We start from the raw sequence: 24,215 nt of genomic DNA, 5'->3' as shown, positions 1-24,215 counted from the left end.
GTTACGCCCAGAATAACCCAGACCACCGGGCGTGCCAGAGATGCTCTTCACCACTGCGTGTAATAACCAACTACGGTTCACAATACAGAGGACCGCGAGGACGAGCTCAACCCCTCTTCCGCTAGCAGGATACGCATTCCGGGTGACTGATGCAAATGCGCAATCGAGTCATGGTTTGTCCTTCCATCAGCTGTCCTAAATGAAACTCGGGTGCTTTGCAAGGATGCTGCATCTTTTTAATTAATCCTAACTCTTATGTTTGTTTTGGATGGGAATTGTCGATATATTTTCAATGAACGATATGATTGTGATGTGTAGCGGTTTTCTGAAGGAGAAGAGCATCCTCACCGACTCCGGTCAGCGGGATAAGGCGTGTAACGGACCTGAGCATCTTTTCTCTCAAATGGACTGTAAAGCAGGGCCCACTCCTGTTGCATGATCCTGTGTTTACATATGATGTAATTGTTCAAAGGCATGAATTTGATATTTTTATAAGGATCGACGCTGCCAGTCCCTTGAGTAGTCTCGTTTGATCAACTCAACACGTCATAAAAGTATGTATCATCTAATTGTGTTTGTGTATGTGGGCGTGCGTGTGTGTGTGTGTGTGTGTGTAATAACACTTGTAGATGAACACCAACACAATCCTGTGTTTTGCACGTGTGTGATGTCATTGACGGGCATGCAATGTATGCTGTTTTAAACTGTGGCTAATTAGGTGTACAGAAATTTGAGCAGGCATATAAGGAATGTGAAAGGTATTTCAGTCTCATACATTTCTTTGTTTATGAACAGACTGTTCCTTCCTTAGCAACATAATTGCTCATCATGTATTCTCTCTCATATCTGTGCTGAGGAGTAGAGCATCATTATCATTATTAGTCATGGAGATGAAACACAAGTGGACACTGAAGTATAATGCAGGGCTATGTGTGCATGGCTGTGATCGCTCATGCCTATTGGGTGAATTTACAGTTGTTGTCCCATGAGGATTTGTTGTTCATCGTTAGGGTGTGTTTTTCATCCAGCTTCTATACGGCTACCACACTAACATTACAGCCTTAGCAGAGACAGAACTTATTTTGATCAATGACATGCAATGTCAAAGGTTAGCACTGAGGTCCTGTTTATCTCATTTCCACTCATTTTGAGTGTTTAGTGTCCCATATGGATTTAAAGACCAGCCTTCTAGATCACTGTTTTAGATCACTGCCTTTGTAGGCACTGCTTTGTTAGACTCTCCTCAATCTTGTGCCTTGAATCAAAATGGAAAATACGGTGACCACTTCTTAATGGAATACCACAGTGAAGCACTTTTATATAATACATTATTCTTTATTTTATAATATAATATATTATTATATATTCTATTTAAATAATATTTGAAATTATACAGGTGTTGAAATTGCTAGCCGGCTGCACTGAAAACCTGAATTCTTTAGAAAGGCAGGGTATCTGGCACAGTACTCGGAACTGGTATAAAGGTTTCTTCAGCCTACAGTAAGTGCAGTCTCATTTATGTGAAATACAATAATTCATATGGATTCCACGTTCTCATTTCAGTCAGTACTGTTTTTACCTCTGTTGCTTGGTCCAACGCTTGCAATGACAGTGTCATTGAATATGAGTGGTTTTATTAAATGCTGATATGATTGCAGTCTTATATGTTGCAGACTACTCCCAATAATCTGTCATTGTTATTTTATATTTTAAATGGTTTTAAATGATTTATATACTGTATATATTGTGTTTATATATACAGTACATTCAGAAACCCCTTCATTATTTTCAGTTTTTTATGTTGCAGCCTTATGCTAAAATGCTTTAAATTATTATTCTTTTTTATCTCACATTATTCTACACGCCATACCCTATATTGACAAAGCAAAAAACATATTTTTGATAACTTTGCAAATTTATTAAAAAGAAAAAAATCTGAAATATCACACTGACATAAGTATTCAGACCCTTTGCTATGACACTTGTAATTTAGCTCAGGTGCATCCCATTTCTCTGGATCATCTTTGAGATGTTTCTACACTTTGATTGGAGTCCATCTGTGACAAATTCCATTAATTGGACATGATTTGGAAAGGCACACACTTGTCTATATAAGGTCTCTCAGCTGAAAATGCATATCAGAGCAAAAGCCAAGCCATGAGGTCAAAAGAACTGCCTGCAGAGATCAGAGACAGAATTGTGTTGAGGCACAGATCTGGGGAAGGCTACAAACAAATTTCGGTTGCATTGAAGTTTCCCAAGAGCACAGTGGCCTCCATAATTCTTAAATGAAAGAAGTTTGGAACAACTAGGACTAATCCTAGAGCTGGCCGCCCGGCCAAACTGAGCAATCGGGGGAGAAGGGCCTTGGTAAGACAGGTGACCAAAAACCCAATGGTCACTCTGGTTGAGCTCCAGAGATCGTGTGTGGAGATGGGAGTAACTTGCATAAGGACAACCATCACTGCAACACTCCACCGATCTGGGCTTTATGGCAGAGTGGCCAGACAGAAGCTTCTCCTCAGTGCAAGACACATGAAAGCCCAGTTGGAATTTGCAAAAAAGCACCTAAAGGACTCTCAGACTGTGAGAAACAAGATTCTCTGGTCTGATGAAATGAAGATTGAACTGTTTGGCCTCAATTCCAAGCGTCATGTCTGGATGATGACCATCACCTGCATGGTGGTGGTAGCATCAAGCTGTGGAGGTGTTTTTCAACGGCAGGGACTGGGGGACTGGTCAGGGTTGAAGGAAAGCTAAATGAAACAAAATACAGAGATATCCTTAATGAAAACCTGGTTCAGAGAGCTCAGGACCTTAGACTGGGCTGAAAGTTCACTTTCCAACAGGACAATGACCCTAAGCGCACAGCCAAGAAAACACAAGTGTGGCTTAGGGACAACTAATTAATCGCACAGTTTTCTCTGATTAATCACGATTAATCGCAATTAAATTATGGTACAAGATACATTACAACAAACATTAAAAAGATCATCATATATATATTTACTTTATACTTTGTCTTAAAGAACTTGCAAGAAATTGGTTAGTCATCATTTATTTTAATTATTTAAATATGTTCATGTTAAAATGTTCAGTTTTTGTGTGTGTGTGTGTATTTGTGTGTGTGTGTGTGTGTGTGTAGGGCTTTGTCATCCAGTAATTTCTTGTGAATCAGCACTATATTGTTGTCAGGCTGTAATCAAATCCTTACGCCCCACAAGTTCTTGAATTACAACCTCAGCATTACATATACAGAAGGAAGATGTCAGAATCTAAATTATTCCACCTGAAAATAAAACTGAAAAAGTGTTTTCATAAAAAAAAAAAAAAAAAAAAAAAAAATATATATATATATATATATATATATATATATATATATATATATATATATATATATATATATATATATATATAATTTTCTAAAACTCAATACAGGATAGCACAGATGTGTTCAGCTGAGATGTGAAAAGCTCTGCACTACTATTGAAAGCTACAGAAATACTGAAAATACTCAACACAGAGATGTTCGAGCCACTGGTCATGTCAGATATAATCCAAGTGTTCTTTGAGGGCTGCCCCCGCAGTAGGGAAAAAAGGTTTCCATCAGTGCTTCAAATGCATCAGTGCTAATTGCATAGCCTTCACGGTTGAGCCTTTCTCTAATTGCTCAAACTGTCTGCAAGTGGTGTAACCCTTATATCTGAGCAGATGCTTCCTCTATCACAGAGATGATAATTTTATGCTCAAATGAACACTATTTTAGATGGTCATATGGTTAGCTTCCTAATTCCATTCAACTGGACTAAGTGAATACACTTCATATTATTTCAACACATAACAAAATGTAGTTAGGATGAGATAATGTTAATTAAGGAGAAGGATTACCACCATGACTGAATTAAGTTCAAATAGATAAAACCTCAATGTTTCCTTTCAAAAGAAGGAACAGTCTTGATACCGCCTCTTCTTTTACGCTTTTTCTCCGAGCTCAACCTCACAGATGCACCACAGACTTCAATATCAGTGTGTAATTACACATACATAAGCACTTGCATAAGTGTGTGCGTTTGTGTGTGTATGTGTGAAGTTATTTGACTGTGAGAAAGATTTGATTGCCTTGAACACATGGGCAGATTTGTTAATGCCATTTAATTTTTCAACACTCCAATGTATTTCATCTTATGTTTCTGTGTCTGTATAAATGTTCATTCACTCATGGTCATTATTTACGCATTATTATGATTTTCTTGTCATTGCTTCCTCCCTGATTATCCAGGCTCTTGGTATGGCTGCAAAGTCCTTAGAGCCAGGGTCAGTGTCCATTCCAATGGAGGAGACCAAGCGTGCGGGAGGAACCCCACAAGATGCTGCCTTGCTGACTCACTTAAAGAAGGTGGAGAACCATATCACAGAGGCACAGCGATTTTCTCACCTGCCTCAACGTTCAGCAGTGGACTTGGAGTTTACAGAGCTTTCCTACACCATCCGTGAAGGCCCCTGCTGGAGGAGGAGAGGTATGGCTTGAATTCATGATGATATTTGGTGATTACAGCAAGATGATATGGTGGTCGAGAAGTGCACAACACAACCAAATCAGCATAGCAAATAAAAGCTGAAAACAAAACAGAAATAAGCTACAACTCAACAAAATTAAGCCACAGCACATCAGAATTAACAGAAAATCAAAAACATTTTAAGCTGACTCAACGCATGAGAGATCATGAGCCTATTTGGAAGATGCAGAGAGCTGCTCTCTTCATTGCAAGTTACTACAAGAGATTCGATGTCCGAGCAGAGGCTACAGCCTGCATACAGCCCATTTTTGCAGGAGCAGGACACCTTGTAAGAGCTGTTGGTAGGCAAGAATAGCTGCAGGTACTGTGAAATCATTTTCGCATCATTGCCAGGTATGGATTCGAGCAAATGTTGAATTAAAATTTCTGGTAGAAAACTAACCAGGGATTGACCAGAGCACTTAAGGACAAATAAGTACTGTGTATGTATAACTATTTATTTTTTTTATAATTTTGTTGTGTTGTGTCATATTAAAGGGATAGTTCACCCAAAAATTTTAATTCTCTCATCACTTACTCACCCTCATGCCATCCCAGATATGTATGACTTTCTTTCTTCAGCAAAACACAAAGATTTTTAAAAGAATATTTCAGCTCTGTTGATTCTCATAATGCAAGTGAATGGTAGCCAGAGCTCTGAAGGCCCAAAGGGCAGAATATAAGTAATCCACTAGACTCCAGTGGTTGAATCCGTATCTTTTGAAGCAATACAATAAGTGTGGGTGAGAAACAGATCAATATTTAAGTCCTTTTTTAACTGTAAATTTACACTTTCACTTCCACATGCTGATGTTGAAGTGACTTTCACTGTCATATTCAGCCATCTAAATCAACTACCTTGTCAAAGGTGGAGACTGATAGTAAACAAAGACTTAAATATTGATCTGTTTCTCACCAACACCTATCATATTGCTTCAGAAGATATAGATTTAACCACTGGAGTCATATGGATTACTTTTATTCTGCCTTTATGTCCGTTTTTGGGCTTTCTGAGTTCTGGTCACCATTCACTTGCATTGGGAGGACCTACAGACCTGAAATATTCTTCTAAAAATTTTAATTTGAGTTCAGCAGATGAAGGAAAGTCATACACATCTGGGATGGCATACGGGAGAGTAAATTATGAGATAATTTCTATTTTTAGGTGAATTACTCCTTTAATTGAATTGTGTTGTTGCTTAATTTTGTTGTGCTTTCAGCTTTTAATTGCTTTGCTAATTTGGTTGTGCTGTGCACTCTTCGGCCCCCATAAGATAAAGCTTAAATTTCAAGGCAGAAATGAAAAATGTCAACTGAAATCCTCAACTGAAGAAGAATGAATAGTTATAAGAGATAAGAAGAATATATTATTCAAGAGTCAGGAACTCCAATCATGCTACAAATGAAATCTGTTATCAGGCCAATTTTAAGTGTTAACTGGAACAAATTATATGTGTGATGGTCCATTTGAGATTTCTATTGTGTCTAAAATCAAGACAGTGTTGAATTATTTTCCAGATATGATAATGTGATGATGTGCAAACACACACACACACACACACACACACACACACACACACATGATGGTGCAGCTATCATTATGAGGACTCTCCATAGACGTAATGATTTTTATACCGTACAAACTATAGATTCTATTCCCTAACCCTACCCCTAAACCTAACCCTCACAAAAAACTTTCTGCATTTTTACATTTTCAATAAAACATCATTTATTTTTTTTATTTTTTAAGCGATTTGAATTATGGGGACACTAGAAATGACCTCATAAACTACATTTATAGCATAATACCCTTGTAATTACCAGTTTGTAACCTAAAAAAAAGTCCTTGTAAACCACTTAAACCTGCCCCCCCCCCCCCCACACACACACACACGCGCGTTTACTTATACAGTAGCTATCTTAATGTGTAAATAACATTGACTTCTATTGTTTTTATATAAAGCTAATTATAACTATTATAGACAAACCCTAACCCGACCCCTAAACAAAAACATTTAGCATTTTTACGATAAATAATAAAAAAAAACGTATTATTTGCTTTATTTATTAATCACTTTTTCAACTGAGCAAATGTCCCTAAAGAAAGTTTATGTCAGATTTAGCTCACTTTTGGAAACATTTTTGTCCATAAATTATAGCTAAGTACGTACATTTACACACACACACACAAATTTACATGGACACAGCTACTCCTAGTAGCCCCTCACACAGTCACGTTTACACACGGTCACCTGGACACACACACTCACTCCACCCTGTGTCTTGGACTGTAGATTGCTGTTCTCAGCAGACCTTTGATATAGTAAATAATTCACTTCCCCAGACTGCACTGCTCTGCTGTCTACTGCCCATCCTAACTAAACCTCCCCAAGATGAGCTCAGCCCACATACATGCACATTGACACACACTGCATCGATAAGGACACACTCACTCTACGCTGCCCATGATTTTTCTCTGGTTCAGTGGATCATTGTGCATGCTGTTAGTGGCTGTGCAGCATAGGGTAGTTTTTGATGGGCGCATGAGGCTTAGGGGAATATCTACAGTTGTCTTGGCTAGACTTTTCTGGCATTCTGTAAATATCTTAATTCTCAATTCTGTTGCTCAAGAGATAAGATAAGAGGCTATCTGCAGTACCATATCCAGTGATGTCATACAGGTGCATTGCTGACACACCCTTAAGGAAGCTACATGGAGAACTATGGAGAAATTGATCATAGCTAAAACTATGCAATTTGAGGAGTAAATTGATTACAGGAGAAATGTTCTGTTCATAAATGCTGTTATACACAAAAACGAAATGGTTTGGAGAAATTTTGGTCTTATGTGCTTCACTGAACAGAACAATCTCATTACTGAGCATTACACTTTATCTTCTCAGTGTCTCACACACAGTCTTCACACCTTCATGGATTTTAGTCAGTAAGCAGCAGAGAGGCTGGTGCAGTGCTATGGTAATGCCGGTGAATGATGACGATTAGGGATGGGCAGGTCGGTACTAAAGTATCGATACTTCTGATACTGATGTGGTATCTGAAAAATAGCAGCTTTAGCTTCACGTCCTCCAGCATGCTGAGATCCACACACACCCACAACAGAGAACACATAAGGCGGAGGAGACAGACTCATAATACAATAAATGGGGGACATCGTAACAATTAAAGGTGCACTCAGTAAGTTTTCGCAAATTAAAAAAGTTTTACACATACAGTAAATACATGAACAGCATTTTTTAGAAAAATGTTGAAAATGATGTACACTCTCATTAGATGAAGACTCCAGTCATATCAGTCATCCAATAAAAGCTGCAGGGTGTGGTTGACAGCACATGACAACGTGTCAAGCAACTACCACTAATAATGACAATAATAATAACATGTTTACTTTATAAGGCGCTTTCAGACAATGCTCAAACATAAAAGTACATGTAAACAAAACAAGCAGTTCGAACAATAAAACAACAAATATGAAGTACTTACTATTTTCATGAATAAACGATGCGACATCAACTCCAAGTGCGAGCACAAGGCGGTGTTTAGATAGGGTAGAGAGCTCACACAATGACAAAGCGCAAGAATTTGTTTGGATTCAATCCAAGAATGTCCATAATAGGGATTTTTGCAGAGACTGAGAAAAACACGTAACTAAAATTAACAAACCAGAAGATAAACAAACATCTTTGGTGTGAAGCATCTAAGAAAACAAACTCCCAGTATCCAGGATGATGGGTGTCAGTATAGAGTCCAAAACCACAAGTACTGCTGGGTCGAGTAAGAGGCAGCCAAAAAGTTACTGAGTGCACCTTTAAAGGGATAGTTCACCAAAAAAATGTATCTGTCATCATTTACTCACCCTTGTGTTGTTCCAAACCTGTATGACTTACTTTCTTTATTTCATGGAACACAAAAGGAGATTTTAGACAGAATGTTAGGTACTGACAGCCTCAGTCAACAGCCACTTTTCTACCATCTGGCCGAACAGTTCTCATCGCAAAACCGGAATGTTCCGTGCCGAATTATTATTTTCTATGTAAAATAGCCCAGTTTTTCCAGTTAAAACACCTAAAGTCTTATTTGACAGAGGCATTGCCAGTTTGTTTACTGTAGAACATGCATGCAGAGCTGGACCAGCCTGAAAAATACAGTTTTTAGCATTATTTGAGTGAAAGAATCCAAATTTATGATATCATTGTTTTTAGATTTTATTGCCGATTTGAAATGTTATTTTAAATCTAATCCTGAATTTATTTATTTATTATTCTTTTTTTGAGATTTAATTCTTTCCTTATTCAAATAGAAAGGAGCTGTACTTGTATGCCTATTACCTACATAGAATATAGCTGCTCAGGGAGTTACCAAGATGGTCGCTGAATGAACTGACTTTCTTAAAGGGACACGGCACAAAACCAAGCACACAAAAACAGGACAGACCTGCTACATTGGATAGTATCATAAGGCCTTTCACACTTACATTAATGCATTTGATAGACATGTTTATCCAAAGCAACTTACAGTGCATTACTTGTATACATATTATCAGTTTGTGTGTTCCCTGGGAATCAAACCCATGATCCTGGCATTGCTAGTGCCATGCTCTACCAGTTGAGCTACACTTGAACATCATATACATTATATCATATAAAATCATATCCCTGTGACAATGATGTCAGGTCATTCCTGAGACTTGTTCCATGTTCTTTATACTGTATGTTTATAAAGTAGTCAATCCTTCTTATAACTCATAATGCTGTTCCACTTGGTGCCTCATACATCAGTATGCCATTCTTTCAATATTACCTCATACATCCATATACTTTCCCTCTGTTGTTCCATCTGTGCAATGAACATATCAGCAGTCTATTAGATTTAGCATCTCATGCTGAAAAATGGTTAATAGCATCTTTCTCATCTTTGGAATGAGACATATTTGTCCAACAACTGCATTTGGAAAGGTCTTTTTTGCTTTATAAAACAAATAAAAAAAAAAAAGGTTTTCCTTTTTTTTAACAATTCTATGTTCAAAATGGTGAAAAGTTAAGTGTGACCTGTCTGACAAGTCAACATTGACTCAGCCAGTGGCATGAGTTTGAGGTGGGACTATCTGTTTCTTTGAGCAATGACCAATGGCAGACGAAAACTATCATTATTTTATGCAAATTTGTTTGTTGCCGCTATATGGCACAAATATTACCCATTTCACCTTTAAATATTGAATAAGCAAATGCATTTGCTTGCATGGAAGTTTTAGATGCTCATCCAGGTACATTTTACCTTGTTTTCCTCATCATACTGACTGTGTTTTTGCAGTCAGTGTAACGTGTTGGCATGTTGGAGATGTAATTGTGAAGGACATTTTGTAGCTCTATAAGCAGGGATGGATTTGCCATATGGAGAACTGAGACTTTTCCCAGTGGGCCGACCGCAAAACGGGGCCGAACGGGCCGCAAAATGGCACCGTGATATGTCGAAGGAGGAACATGCACCTACCACCCCCCCCCCCCCCCCCAACTTTGGGCCTTTTTTTTCATCCAGGGCCGATTTTTCTTCCCAGTCTGCCACTGCCTATAAGTACTGCTCTGACACCAATCCTTGTATGATAATGTATCAGAATCTAGAGGCAGAGCATACAGAGTAATTGTTATGTTTTTGATGACTGAGTACAGGCTCTTGTGTGGCTTTCCTGCCATTTAACCCTCCTCTTAAATGTCATACTGCCTCTTCCTTGTTTTCTCTCTCCCAGCCTCACACCTTTATCGATCTGTCTCGGTTGTTTTTGCTTTTTCTGTATTAACTCTGGTCTCTCTCTACACTCTGTCACTCTCTAGACTCCTGTTCTCCTGTCATGTTTTATCTTCTTGATTCCTGTAATTTCTTATCTCCAGTTCTGCTTTTCCCCCGCTCTCTCTGCTTCCCTCTCTGTCATCATTTTAGAATGTGTTGAGTCATAAACATGTACTGAATTCTGAATGGTTGCCTTGGAAAGTGTGAACCCATGGGATCTGACATACAGTATATGCCTGACACAGATGTTATACAATATCAATAAATATGCACAAAAATACCCAGTTGTAAGGGTAGAGTTATAATTAATGCCCATGCAGGGCCGGTAACAATCTTATGATTTTAAACAAGGTATTTGTTCACTCCAGAGGGACTGTCTCTGCATTTGCTGGTTTCTGCAGTAAATTGCAGCTAACTGATTCAATTACATTCTTGTTCTTCACCAAATATTTCATTTAATGTGAAGCCAATACATACATTTGATATACATTCCATTTTCGAGCTGTTTACTAGCTCAATCTATTGCAAAATATGTTATTCTGTGCTTTTCCCTGAGGGTGTTAATTGTAGAGGTTATACATGTTTACAAGTCCTCTCATCAAAACATTGAGAGAGGTGAGAATTGTACATACTCACTGTACAGTTCAATCAGTGTTATAATTTGAATTTTGCTTTCATACCCTGCAGTTTGTACAGCGACGAGAGTTCTTGCCCTGCTATAATTCTTCATTAGAATTTTTTTTTATTATTAACTGACTTATAATTAACATATTATGACTATATCATCAAACTCTTGATATTTAAAATGATGTATGTAAGGGGAAAAATCTGATTGTGGCCTTGCACTTAGGTAAACTCTCTAGTCACTGACTTTTATCGCTAATTTCCTTTATGAAACCCTCACAACACTTCAATCTGTTGGTCTAATCCTTAAGAAAATCTTCTTGTCTCTAACCCACAACCATATCGCTAGTAGATTGATGGATGCCTACTTCCTTTTCGGGACATAACCACAGACTGCATGGATGCATCTATTGATTAAACGTGTTTAAGCTTTCAAGTGCATTCTCAGACTGATCCCAGTTCAGCTCATATTCAGAATACATACCCATATCTCATGCAGTGGTGTTTGGTTTTAAATTGCACCATAGATCGAGAAGAGGATGAGTGATGCTCAGGTTACACATCGTCAGCATGTAGCACAATCTGTCTTTAGGAATTATAAATTACATAAGGATACAGGGCATATCATTTGTGGATGAGTTATCAGCATTTTATACACATGCACAACACACACCTTAATGCTGAATCACTAGTATGCAGAGTGGCATTCAGAAAGTTATAGGGTGATATGAGGGTGTTGTCCCTGTCTTTTTCTCTTTCTCTTTTCTCTCACTTATCTTTCATCTCTCGTTCCTTGAAGCAAGCTCAGAGATGGAGAGGAGATTGAAAGCAGGGAAAGAGAGGGATATAGCAATTAGAGCACTTCACTAATGATTCAGGGTTGTGACTGAAATACAGAGAGTCAAAAGGAAGATTCAGAGGAAGGAGAGGACAAAACATAACATCAACAAACAAGAGTAGCTGTAGCAGCCCGAGTTCATATCTCCCTCTTCAGACAGAGATAAGAGTCACTTGTATGACTCAGTCTACTAACACACTCTCACCCAAAATACAAAGACAGACAGACACACACACACACACACACACACACACACACACACATAAAAACTTTCTGCATTTTTACATTTTCAAACATTGTTTATTATGTTTTTAAAGCGATTTGAATTATGGGGACACTAGAAATGTCCTCAGACCACATTTATAGCATAATACCCTTGCAATGACCAGTTTGTAACCTAAAAAAAAAGTCCCAGTAACCCACCCAGCATCATGGGTATTTCTATTGACTTTAATTGTTCAGATTAACATTTTTATTTGTTGATTCTCAAACATAACACAGAACAAAGCAAATTGTACATGCACAGAGTAAACCATTATCCCCCTTAACCTCCATTAATTCCCTCTCCCCCTCACAATCACCAACCCCACCCCAACCCCCAACAAACATTCCCGTTGTCCAAGCCTGAGTGTAAATATATAAACATGAAGAGAAAAAAAGGGTTTCTCTCCACATGGTCCTCACCGAGAGCCTTCCAGAAGGGTCATGCATTTGTCCCATTTCTTACCATATGCATCTAATCTGCCAAGCTGTTTGTATGACATCTTTTCGAATGCCGCCACCCTGCCCAATTTGGTGAACCATTCTTGAAATGAGGGAGCACCAATTTACTTCCATCCTCTAAGAATTATTTGACTGCCAATCATTACACTAGTTTGGACCCAGCTTTTTGTATATTTGTCACCTACTTTAATAACCGCCCCATCACCCAATATACATAGTCTGGGGCAGAATGAAATCTGAGTATCTAAAACCTCACAGATAAAATTCTGGACTCTTAACCAGAATTATTTAATCTTAGCGCAGAACCACAGAGCATGGGCTATGTCTCCATCTTCCAACTCACATCTTCAGCAGGTAGGTGTGTCTTTTAAACCAACCCTAAACAATCTAGAGGGAGTCCAATAGAAAGGATGCAAAATCTTAAACTGAATAAGGCATACCCTTGCACCCCTAGACATAGTTTTAACATTTTTTTTAAAATTCTTTCCCACTCCTTATCCTCCAATACCAAGTTCAGATATCTTTCCCATAACCTCATAAGAGCTGTTAAGACCCCGTCACCAAGACTCTGTATCATCGAGGAATAATACACTGAAGCTTCATGCCCCGTTACAAAGGCTGTGAGCACCATACAAAGAGTGTCTGCAGCTTTAGGGTGTTGTGTACTACCACCAAAAATAATATAATAGTAAATGGCGCAACTGTAAATACCTGAAAAATTGAGACCTAGAAATCCCAAATTGCTGTGTTATATTTTCAAATGAACTCAAAGCTCCATTTTCGTAAAGGTCACCAAGTGTAGCTACACCCCTCTCCATCCATTCTTTCGAGCAAAAGGGGGACTTGTTAATACATAATTTGGGGTTCAGCCATATGCTTGAGGAAACATTTAGGTAAATATTAAAACTGAACATACGGGAAACCTTTGTCCATACTGAATGTAAGTGTGAAATAATGGGATGCATTTTTACTTCTCTAGGCAATTTGATAGAAAGACTTTGCAATGGTGAAATTGGGGCAAGGACCACTTGTCCAAAGTTGTAACAGTGAGGGGCCAAGACCAAGACAAAAATAATCTGAAATTAATCCATTAGTTTGCACTGCCACTGACAGATGTTTATAGAGTAACTTAATCCACCCAATAAAAGTGTTCCCAAACCCATAAATTTCCAAAATCTTAAAAAGATAGTTCCATTCCACCCTATCAATTGGGGTCTGATCATTCGCTACTGACCACATCATATTTATAAAATCGAATCTAATTTTATCAGAAGAACTATGACCATGTATAAACCCCACTTGATCTATATGTCTAAGAGATGTAATTACTCTGCTTAATCGATTAGCCAGATTTTTAGACAATATTTAACTGGATCAGGGAAATTGGATGATAACTTTTACATTCATTTGGGTCTTTACCTTTTTTAAGAATGAGCCTAACCAGGGCTTGCATCATGGTTGGTGATAATTCACCTTTCTTTAATGACTCATTAACTCATAAACTTCTAACATAAGCGGAGCCAGTTCTGTGACATAAGATCTAAAAAATTCTGCTGCAAAACCATCTGGCCCCGGTGCCTTACCGGTTGGCAAGGCTTTAATTACCTCAACAAACTCCTCCAAAGAAATCAAAGCATGATCTGAAACTAATGTTCCCAATTGAGCAATCGGTGGCAAATGGAATAAGTGATCCATTAAAAGATTGAAGTCTCCACCCAAAACCATATCATAGAGGATCCCAGCAGCTTGTAACTTTCCATCAAGATCTGTAAAAAAGTTCTGATCATCAGCTTTGGGTGCATAAATATTAGCCCCCCCCCCCCACTGCTGTTCCAAGTTTGTCAGCTTCCTGTGCAGAAAGGTGCGTTTCTTGAAGGAACACTATATATATATAAAAAAAATGTACGCTTAAGATATAACCTTCCTTCTTTTTAAAGGGTGCCCCAGCCCATTAACATTCCACGTGGAGTGAAACATTTTACCTATATTAAAGTGTGGCAGATTGACATGCAAAGAAGAATTGTGTACCCAAGGCTAAATTATATAGACCACAATTCAACATTGATGTAACCATAAAATCCTTATTAACCCACAGAAAGAAAAAAATTGCGCTTCGACCTTGCGTATAACAGTCCAAACTGGTGTCTATCCCCCAGAAATCCGATTGTCCATGCACGCACACGAGACCCTCCGTGACACTATTGCTACAAGATTATTTGTCATGATAGAAATAGGACCCAGACGCAGGAGTAAAAATATAACAATGTTTAATGAGAGAAAAGTTCAGGTATATGATGAAAAAATATGAAGTAGCACAAACAACGGAACAGTCCAGAGACGAGTTGGATATCCAGACTAAAAAAATACAGAGAACAGCGTGAGAACACAAGTAACAAAGCACACAACAAGAGAACGATCCGATACTGAGCTCACAAAAAAGGGCTGTTTATAAGGAAGAGAGAAGATAGTGTGCATGTGCCAAGCTAATCAAGCAGCGGCTGGTAATGAGCGTTGAACTCCGCACCAGCAACAACACGAGGGAGACACACAGAAACAAACCAGCAAAATGAATCCTCCCATGTCATTATTTCAGTTTTTTTTTTTTTAACATACACCATATAATTGAACTGCACATGAAAGTTTTCAATGAAATAGGGCCCAGTAAATAACAACATCAAACCCACAAACTGAACAAATAAATTCAACAATAAGTCAATAATGGAAAATAAAAATAATAATAAAAAAGTAGATCGAGAGAAATAGATAGTGGGCAACCAATCGCATAACAAACCCTCTTAGACCACATCAGCAAAATGCACGATGTGAAGTCCCACTGATTCGTCGCTGGCAAAGCCACCCACTCACTCCATTGATTTAATGAAGGCCATAGCTTCTCATGGGCATGTGAGAGTCTTACATCTGTCACTGGCACCAATTCTCAGTTTAGCCGGGAAAAGCAAAGCGAAGCTCACATCCTGTGTTGGAATTTCTCCCGTTTCGCTTGTGTAACACTGGCAAAGTCCGGAGAAACCATAATGCTGTAATCTTCCCAGCACAACTTGCCTTTATTCCTCGCCACATGTAAAACAAAGTCCCTGTTTGCTGTCCGCAAGAACCTTGCCAGAATGGATCAGGGTCTGTCACCAGCTCTGGGAAGCCGACCGAGAGCTCTGTGCGTGCGCTTTTTTTTCCAGATGACGGACCGTGCCGAACAAATTCAGAATACGCCCGTGCAGGAACTTGACCATATCTTGACTAACATTATTACGTCTGCTTCAATTTTCCATATCCTTTAATTTTTCCCACACCTGATCCATGTCAGTTTTGGTGGCTGGTGGGTTAGTCTGCAGCTCTTTTCCAGCTGCTTCCAGAGACGCTAATCGCTTTTCAGCCTCGTCCATTCTTGTGATTAGGGCGGAAAGTTTCGCCTCCATAGATGTGGTCGCTCAACGTATTTCCGCGAGGCCCTCCATGTCGGTTGAGATTTTCTTTAAAGCTGCATAAATGTTTGCAATATCTTGACCTATATCCTGAGACGTACTGTCATTCCCAACCAAACCCCTGCCATCTTGCTCTTGAGAGACATCAGATGTGTGGTACAGTAAATGCTTTTTACTCCCTAGCCTACCCCTTTACCTAACTCTAACACAATTAACACAATTTTCCTCATTGCTGGTCCCCAAAATGTAGATGCTAGACATTTGGTTACAACAATTTAAACAAAACCTGACCCACACGCACAGACTCATACATTCAACTACACTGAACTAAACTTTTAATTATCATTGAATAAAATGACCCCATTTGCATTTGTCTAAGGGATTGTAGTTGTGTCTTGTGTTAACATATGAATATGAACTAATTCATCATGCTAAAGGCAATTTCTTTTTTCTGGAGGAGCAAATATTTCTTCTGTGGCTGTAATAAGATTTTATGATACCCAAATTCATAACGTTTGTACTTTTACAGTACTTTTGCTTGAAAATAAGGTGGTTCTGTTCCTTAAGTTTAATCGTTTGCAGTGTATCTGGTTAATCATGTAAGGTATTGTATTGATTATTATTACCGTTGGTCAATCAAAGAGATAATCCTGGCCCCAACTCACGCCATTGGTTGAGTAATATTATTGGGGACGGTTAAAGGTGCTGCAAGCGATTTTATTGTTCTGAAACTTTCACATGACTGAGCCGCTGAATTAGCCATGACCCCTCATTCCAAAACCTGCCCTCCAAAGATAATTTTGAGACCAAAACCGAGCAAAAGAGCAGCATTGTTTGTTCCTGTGGCTGTCAAATTTAACAGTGGCACAATAGCACCCTCAACTGACAAACATTATGAATCATAGCCTCAATGATCCACTTCATACACGATACTATGAGAACGAGCAAAATGACTGACAGGTGAAAATCGTCAATGTCCGTGGTCCGCAGACACATTTTTGTTTGCTGTTTACAAAATCTACAGCTGTAAGAGAGACCGATGAGATATCTCAGGACATTTATTTCATTAATAACTTTAAGCCATTTTTTTGCATACTTTTCTATGAAAATATCACATACAGCACCTATAAGCGGGTCGCTCAAAACAAACAGAGCAATTTTTATAGCGCCTAAGAAAGACAGTGCTTACAGAGAAATTAACCTATGCATGGCTCACTTATATTTGTATCTGCATATTAAGCTGGGAAAGGAGAAAGTATTTTAACACAGAATAACTTCAACTTTAATGACTGGATTTTATTGTTTTACCACCCATTATTTATTTTTATTCATAAGAATTACATTCTGTTGTTTAAAGTTTAAAGAATATTTTGGAAGTTACTTGAAGCCTAATGTTCTTCTATAATACATAATATACTTTAATTACTTTGAAAAAAAAAAAAGTATTGGAATACAAACATTTGGAATTACAGAAAAATAATCACAGGTCATAATTTTGTATACTAGTATACAGCAGTATATAATCAAGCCCATATTTCTTTGATGGAAACTAACTACATTGTGCATTTAATTTGGCAAGGTTATTGCTGTCATACAACACAACAATCCTGATGTACCCAAAATGTTGTGTGCAGGATATAAGGCCCTTCTGAAGTGTCTGTCCGGAAAGTTCTGCAGTCGGGAGCTTATCGGAATCATGGGTCCCTCAGGGGCTGGAAAGTCCACTCTCATGAACATTCTTGCTGGCTACAGGTGAGCGTGCATATTTGCGTTCAGAGAGAGAGAGAGTGAAAGAGGGAATATTTATTAATACATGTCCTGTCACTGCCCATCCTTTCTGTTTATGCATTAATTAAGCTAAGGTAATTCCTGTCTCTTTGTCCCTCTCTCTCTGCAGACAGACAGGCATGAAAGGTCAGATCCTGGTAAACGGGCGACCCCGTGACCTCCGCACTTTCAGGAAAATGTCGTGTTACATCATGCAGGATGACATGCTACTGCCAAACCTCACAACACGAGAGGCTATGATGGTGAGAGTCTGTGTGTGTGTGCCAGGGTTATTATTGTTTTGAAAATGTTGCTACTTTTTATTTTGTTTTATAGTTTGATTTTCAGTTTAATTTGAATATAAATTGTGCATTTGTTAGTTTTTATTTTGTTTGTGTCTTAAAAATTACATTGTTTTTAGTTGTTTTCATTCCTTATAACACAGCATAACAAATTGTTTTATCTTCCTATGATGACACACAACACTTTATCAGAAATGTTGTTTTACATGTCAATCAGATGGCTGCTTCTTGTCTAATTTGGAGATTGGACAGAAAATGCAGTTTGTCAGACTTGAGAGATTAATTAACTCCATCTAACATTGACTGGAAATACGAAAACATTTGAGAAAAGTAATTTTCTCTGTCATTCTCTGAGTATTCATTTATATTTCAGTTTAGATTTTTTCCTTGTGCAAACTCCCATTTTTATTTTATATTTTTTCACTGCTAGTTTTCATCTTTGTAATAGTTTTTATTAACAATATAAACTTGGTGTCTGTGTGTGAGTGTGTGTGCAAGAAGCTTTCTCTCATATATTACTGATTATTTTAATCTTTCTGTGTTTTGTGTAGGTCTCAGCTAACCTCAAACTTAATGAAAATATGGAAATGAAAAAAGAACTGGTATGTGTGTTGAATTGAAAAATTAACATGAACAATTTCTTACATGTATGTGTAAGAACGAAGCCCAGATTTTTGTTATGTTATAAATATGAACACTATGAAGTTACATGGTGACATTTTGCTTGTTTAGTTGTTTAAGCTGAATAATTATATCATGTGTGACAGGTAAATGAGATTCTCACCGCATTAGGACTGCAGGAGTGTGCCCAAACTCGTACTGTCTCTCTATCAGGTGGCCAGTGTAAGCGGTTGGCTATCGCTTTGGAGCTGGTCAACAACCCTCCTGTCATGTTCTTTGATGAACCAACCAGGTACCTGCAGTGGCAATATTACACATAGTCATATTCCACATCATAATTCTTTCAAAATTCAATGGAAAATGATGCATGCTTGGAGCAATATTTTTCCTTTACCAAATATTTCCTTTTAATATCCCCAAATGTGTATGTGTGTTTGTTTGTGTGTGTGTGTTAGTGGTCTAGACAGTGCATCCTGTTTCCAAGTGGTGTCCTTGATGAGATCTCTGGCTCAGGGAGGAAGAACCATCATCTGTACCATCCACCAGCCCAGTGCTAAACTCTTTGAAATGTTTGACAAGGTGAATGACTCATTTACTGCTACAATAAAAAATGATACTATGAAAAGTCATTTTTTAGGTTGAAGGACGTGGATTAATTGTGTGCACTTGTGTTTATGTCCATATTTAATGCAAAAAGGTGCTATCAGTATTTTTTCTTCATTAAAAAGGGGGTGGAGTATCACTCACGACTGAACTGACGCAAGAACACATGGCAATGAAAACCAAAGAAAGCCATGTGTTCACACAACATGACACAAAACATGAGTGTCAGAAATAAGCCACAAAATGATATAAACATTACCAAAAGAAGTGGCTGAACCCTGACAATATGTATAAAATCATGAGCACCCACATGAGATGAACACTCAAGTCATATCAGTATCTTTATAAAAGCTGTTTTATTCTACACGGAGAGGGTCCCCTCATGGGAGCAGCCTTGTTAGAATCACATGACCAGCCGAAAACTACACACTTAATCTCAATAACCATTCTGTAATGGGACACTTTCAGTTATGGATTAAACTAATCATGGCTTACTTTGAATAGTGAATTTTTACAAAGGCATCGGTAACTGAAAACTAATGCGAGTTAATGATGCTGCATCCACACCTCTAGGTGTCAGTGTTAGTCCAAGACCACATAAACACAAAAATTACTGAGTGCACCTTTATGAATTCTGTCTTTCTTTCTTTGTAGCTTTATATCCTGAGTCAAGGTCAGTGCATATATAAGGGGACAGTACCTAACCTTATCCCCTACTTGAAGAACCTTGGACTCCACTGCCCCACGTACCACAATCCTGCAGACTTTAGTAGGTCTACTGCACATGTGTGTATGTGTATGTGTGAGTGTGAGTGAGAGAAATTTAGAAATAGATATGCCATATAGTTTATACATTGTGGTGATTACTGCCACATTTGTTTTCTGTAGGTTGTCAGAGCTGTTATGGATGAATAAGAGTATTTTTTTTTATAGATATAATAAAAGTGATTAAAATGTATCTGCTTTAAAAAAGTTTTTACACCTAAAGAAATCAATAGAACTTATAAGCAATTTGTTTAAAATGATGTACACTCACATGACATGAAGACTCATTAGTGGTCTAAAAAAAGTTATTTTATTCTACATAAGGCAGGTCATCCCCTCATGGTGGAAGCAATTCAACACAAACTTTAATAAATTACCGCATATTCTAAGATTTTCCACAAACACCCTAGGTGCTCCAGAGCTGGCAGGGGCAGCAGAGAGGCTATTAATGCTGTAATATCAGATGTTTAAGAAGACAAAAAAAAAAAGAAAAGACATAAACATGTAATTACCTATTATACTGTAAGTAAGCCATTTGTAGGTTGATTACCATGAAAAGTTTAAACACTGTGGCTCTTTGGTGCTATCAAGTTATTGCTCTGTTTGTTGGAACATCCTGACCAGCCCAACACAAGATTGGCTCCAATGGCATGAGGTTGGGTTTGGACTATCGGCCAATAACAAACATGGTGAATTTCTGGGAGTCTTTATTTTTTGCAATTCCATTTGGTGACACTTATGGTGCAATAACTGCACACTTCACCTTTAATTATAGATTAATATACTATATCAAGTGTGATTAAGTGGTTGATGGAACAATGCTAATGCATTCAGTGAGTCAGTGAGTCTTTTCGGGCTCCTCTTGTCTATCAGCTGATCAGTCAGCATGTGTATGAGTTCTGCTATTTCTCTATTCACAGTAATTGAGGTCGCCTCTGGGGAGTATGGTGATCTGAACCATGTACTCTTCGAGGCTGTCCAGGGAGGACTGTGCTCAGATGAAGTCAAAAAGAACTCCATTGACAAGAATGACCCCACAACATCCTGTCCCTCCCCGTGTCATTATGTGAGTGATGGACACACACCCTCACACACAAAATCTGCCTTTCATCAGTTTCACTGTATCTTATCCACCCACCTCTTGTGTTATTGTGTTTTCATACAGGATTCAGGCCATATTGAGAAACATACCTTTGCCACCAGTACCCTCACACAGTTCTGCATTCTTTTCAAGCGAACCTTCATCACTATATGCAGGGACATGGTACGAATGAACCTTTTCTTGTTATTGTTACTGCCTCAAACCACTCCCTAGATAAGTACGTCAGGTAACCTAAACATTTGCTTAACAAGGTAACATCTAAATGAACTGGTTTTAATATAAAATATAATTTAACATGACTGAATCAACATGACTAGATTTTATTACACCAATAAAAGCCAGTTTTAAGGGTTAGATCAGGTGGAAATATCTCCTTAAGGAAGCATTTGCATGTTACTACGTTTTACAGTGTTATACAGTACGTAAACTTCCAAGGGAGCTAGCCATTTCTAGGGCTGTCCAATTGTCAGAATCATGCCACTGACAAATTCCTATAATGCATGGTAAAAAAACCAGTGAAAACTGGCTACTCACTATTTTCACTTACTGGAAATTTTGTCATGACTTCTTCAGTCTCTCAAGTCATCATGAAAAGAGGACAAGAACATACTGTATTTCATAAAGGCACATAACTTTTAACAGCTATAAAGATGCACAATAAACAAAACAAATGATACCACAAGCAAATTGGTCATGCTGTGTTATACAGTGATGCTGTTGATAAATACCAGTTATGTTTGAGCAATATACTACTTAATTAATAGAAATAGTCTAGGGATGTGCAACAGTAATCAATTAATCGAGTACTCATTCTGCATCAGCTATTCGACTATTAAAAACACTGCTCGAATATTGCAAATTGACTTTCTTTTGCTCATTTGACTAAATTATAATCCTGAATTACTGTACTTTCCCTTTAGATCTGTACTGGCAGAGCTTTCAATACTTGTTTTCTGAATATTAACATCACAAAAATGTGATAGCCTTGCAGTTTATATATGTGCATTTCCCTAATGCCGTCAGTATTGGTTTAAATGCATGCTCTGGGTGAGTGCAAATGTTTTTTTATTGTTATTTTTAAATATATACTGTACATATGTATAATGTTATATATATATTGTATATATTTCTATTAATGCAAATTGTTCATTTATTCCCAAAAGCATAGTACTGTATGTTGAAGTTAGCTTATTTTGAAACCCTTCTTGGTAACTTTTGTGAATAAAACAAAATAGAAATTTCACATATGTGTCGTACTATTTTTAACTTTAATTTTAATACACAAAGAATTGGTTACTCATTTATTTTGTGGGTTAGAGTACTCAACTTCAAAATTACTTGATAACGCCCATCCCCAAAATAGGCAGTGGAATGAGAGACACCCCTTGCACAATAATGCAGTGCAAAACATGAAACTGTAATGTATTAAATCAGTCTGTTAAAAATGCAATCATAAGCCAGCAAAATAATATTGTCTATGTGTTTTTAGGTATTAACTCACTTGAGGGTGATGTCACACCTGTGTATTGGTGTGCTGATTGGTCTGCTGTACCTGAACATTGGAAATGATGCCAGCAAAGTGTTCAACAACACTGGCTTCCTCTTCTTCTCCATGCTGTTTCTCATGTTTGCTGCACTCATGCCTACCGTCCTGACATGTAAGGAAGTCTCTATGTGTGTGGATGTGCATAAGGCTTTGTGAGCATGCAAAATAGATGTGATCTGAGATGCTACCAAATCTGTTTGGGGTTGTGCTGGATTATAATCACTCTTATTGATTTAATTGAGAGGTTTCATGCTTACAGTATTAGTGGATCAGATTGAATTAAGCACTGATGCAATAATATCTGTCATTCACTTGCAGTTCCACTGGAGATGCCCGTGCTCATAAGGGAACATCTTAATTACTGGTACAGTCTGAAGGCATATTACCTTGCTAAGACCATGGCTGACATTCCATTCCAGGTATTTTTATTGAAGATCTTTCTGAATTTGATTATGTATGTGAATGTGAGAATCTTAGTTACCAAACAGTCTCTGTCTTTCTTTCAGATAATTTGTCCAATAATGTACTGCAGTATAGTATACTGGATGACAGAGCAGCCTCCAGAGGCAGGTAGATATCTGCTGTTTATGGCACTGTCCACCTCCACTGCCCTAGTGGCTCAGTCTCTGGGGCTTCTTATTGGAGCTGCATCCACCTCACTGCAGGTATGGGACTTCAAAATATTAGTGGTATAAAGTAAAAGTTTAAAATATAAAGTACAGTGAAGTGGGCTTCTAAAGTCTGAGGACATAGAAAATGCTTCCATTTTTGCAGTTTTCTGATTTTATTTATTTATTTATTTTATTTATTTTTTACAGTTTTTGTCTTTACAGATGATATTATCAGCAACAATTGAGTGGATTAAAGCTGAATTTAAAAATTAGATTTTGAATCCCAGATTTTAAACCCGAGTCTTTATACTTATACTATGTAAATATACTACACACTGTACATATTAATTAAACATACTCCTGTCAGAGCCATAGAATAACAGTCAGTGCACATGCTCTAGACATATTGAGCTGTGGTGCACATGTGGCCAGTGAGAGTTTGAATCTGGCTCATTTCCATTTCACCTCTTTCTTTCACCCTAATTTCCTGTCCTCTCTCTGCTCTCATTTCAATAAGTACAACAAGCCCAAAGATTAAATAAAACAATTATTTCATTATTTTATCTGTTGTAATATATATTTGTACTTTAATACACTTTCTTTAATAGAAAGTACCTTAACATTTATTGACCATCCACTGACGCTTTAACCAACAAATGTTCCTCTTTTGCATTGATTTCAGGTTGCCACATTTGTAGGTCCAGTCTCTGCTATCCCAGTCCTTCTGTTCTCTGGCTTTTTTGTCAACTTTGACACCATTCCTAAATACCTTCAGTGGAGCTCCTATGTGTCATATGTCAGGTCTGTCAAAAACCATAACAATCAAGAACTAAAACCTCACCATGTCCTCAGACTCATTCTTGTTTGAACATCTACTTCAAATAACTCATGAAACTTGGTGACGTCTCCTGCCCT

General features: G+C 37.8%; 1 protein-coding gene across 2 annotated transcripts in view; it reads left to right on the top strand.

Annotated features, from left to right (window-relative positions):
- LOC127440144 (ATP-binding cassette sub-family G member 4-like) overlaps positions 1 to 24,215 on the top strand; it is a 28,495-nt gene continuing 4,280 nt past the window's right edge. Inside the window, exons 1-14 of one of the 2 annotated variants that reach the window (XM_051696572.1) lie at positions 1 to 554; positions 4,280 to 4,517; positions 17,618 to 17,735; positions 17,881 to 18,013; positions 18,604 to 18,654; positions 18,820 to 18,965; positions 19,129 to 19,252; positions 19,931 to 20,045; positions 20,962 to 21,107; positions 21,207 to 21,305; positions 22,633 to 22,801; positions 23,008 to 23,108; positions 23,196 to 23,354; positions 23,983 to 24,101. In XM_051696572.1, coding sequence (XP_051552532.1) covers positions 4,289 to 4,517; positions 17,618 to 17,735; positions 17,881 to 18,013; positions 18,604 to 18,654; positions 18,820 to 18,965; positions 19,129 to 19,252; positions 19,931 to 20,045; positions 20,962 to 21,107; positions 21,207 to 21,305; positions 22,633 to 22,801; positions 23,008 to 23,108; positions 23,196 to 23,354; positions 23,983 to 24,101 — 1,709 coding nt within the window. In that variant the 5' untranslated portion in view covers positions 1 to 554; positions 4,280 to 4,288. Of the gene's footprint in view, positions 555 to 4,279; positions 4,518 to 17,617; positions 17,736 to 17,880; positions 18,014 to 18,603; positions 18,655 to 18,819; positions 18,966 to 19,128; positions 19,253 to 19,930; positions 20,046 to 20,961; positions 21,306 to 22,632; positions 22,802 to 23,007; positions 23,109 to 23,195; positions 23,355 to 23,982; positions 24,102 to 24,215 lie in introns of both variants that reach the window. The other variant, XM_051696571.1, reaches the window with a different exon arrangement.

This window comes from Myxocyprinus asiaticus, chromosome 4, assembly GCF_019703515.2.
Source record: "Myxocyprinus asiaticus isolate MX2 ecotype Aquarium Trade chromosome 4, UBuf_Myxa_2, whole genome shotgun sequence".
Lineage (NCBI taxonomy): Eukaryota > Metazoa > Chordata > Actinopteri > Cypriniformes > Catostomidae > Myxocyprinus > Myxocyprinus asiaticus.
This window is presented reverse-complemented; position numbering and strand designations above follow the sequence as displayed.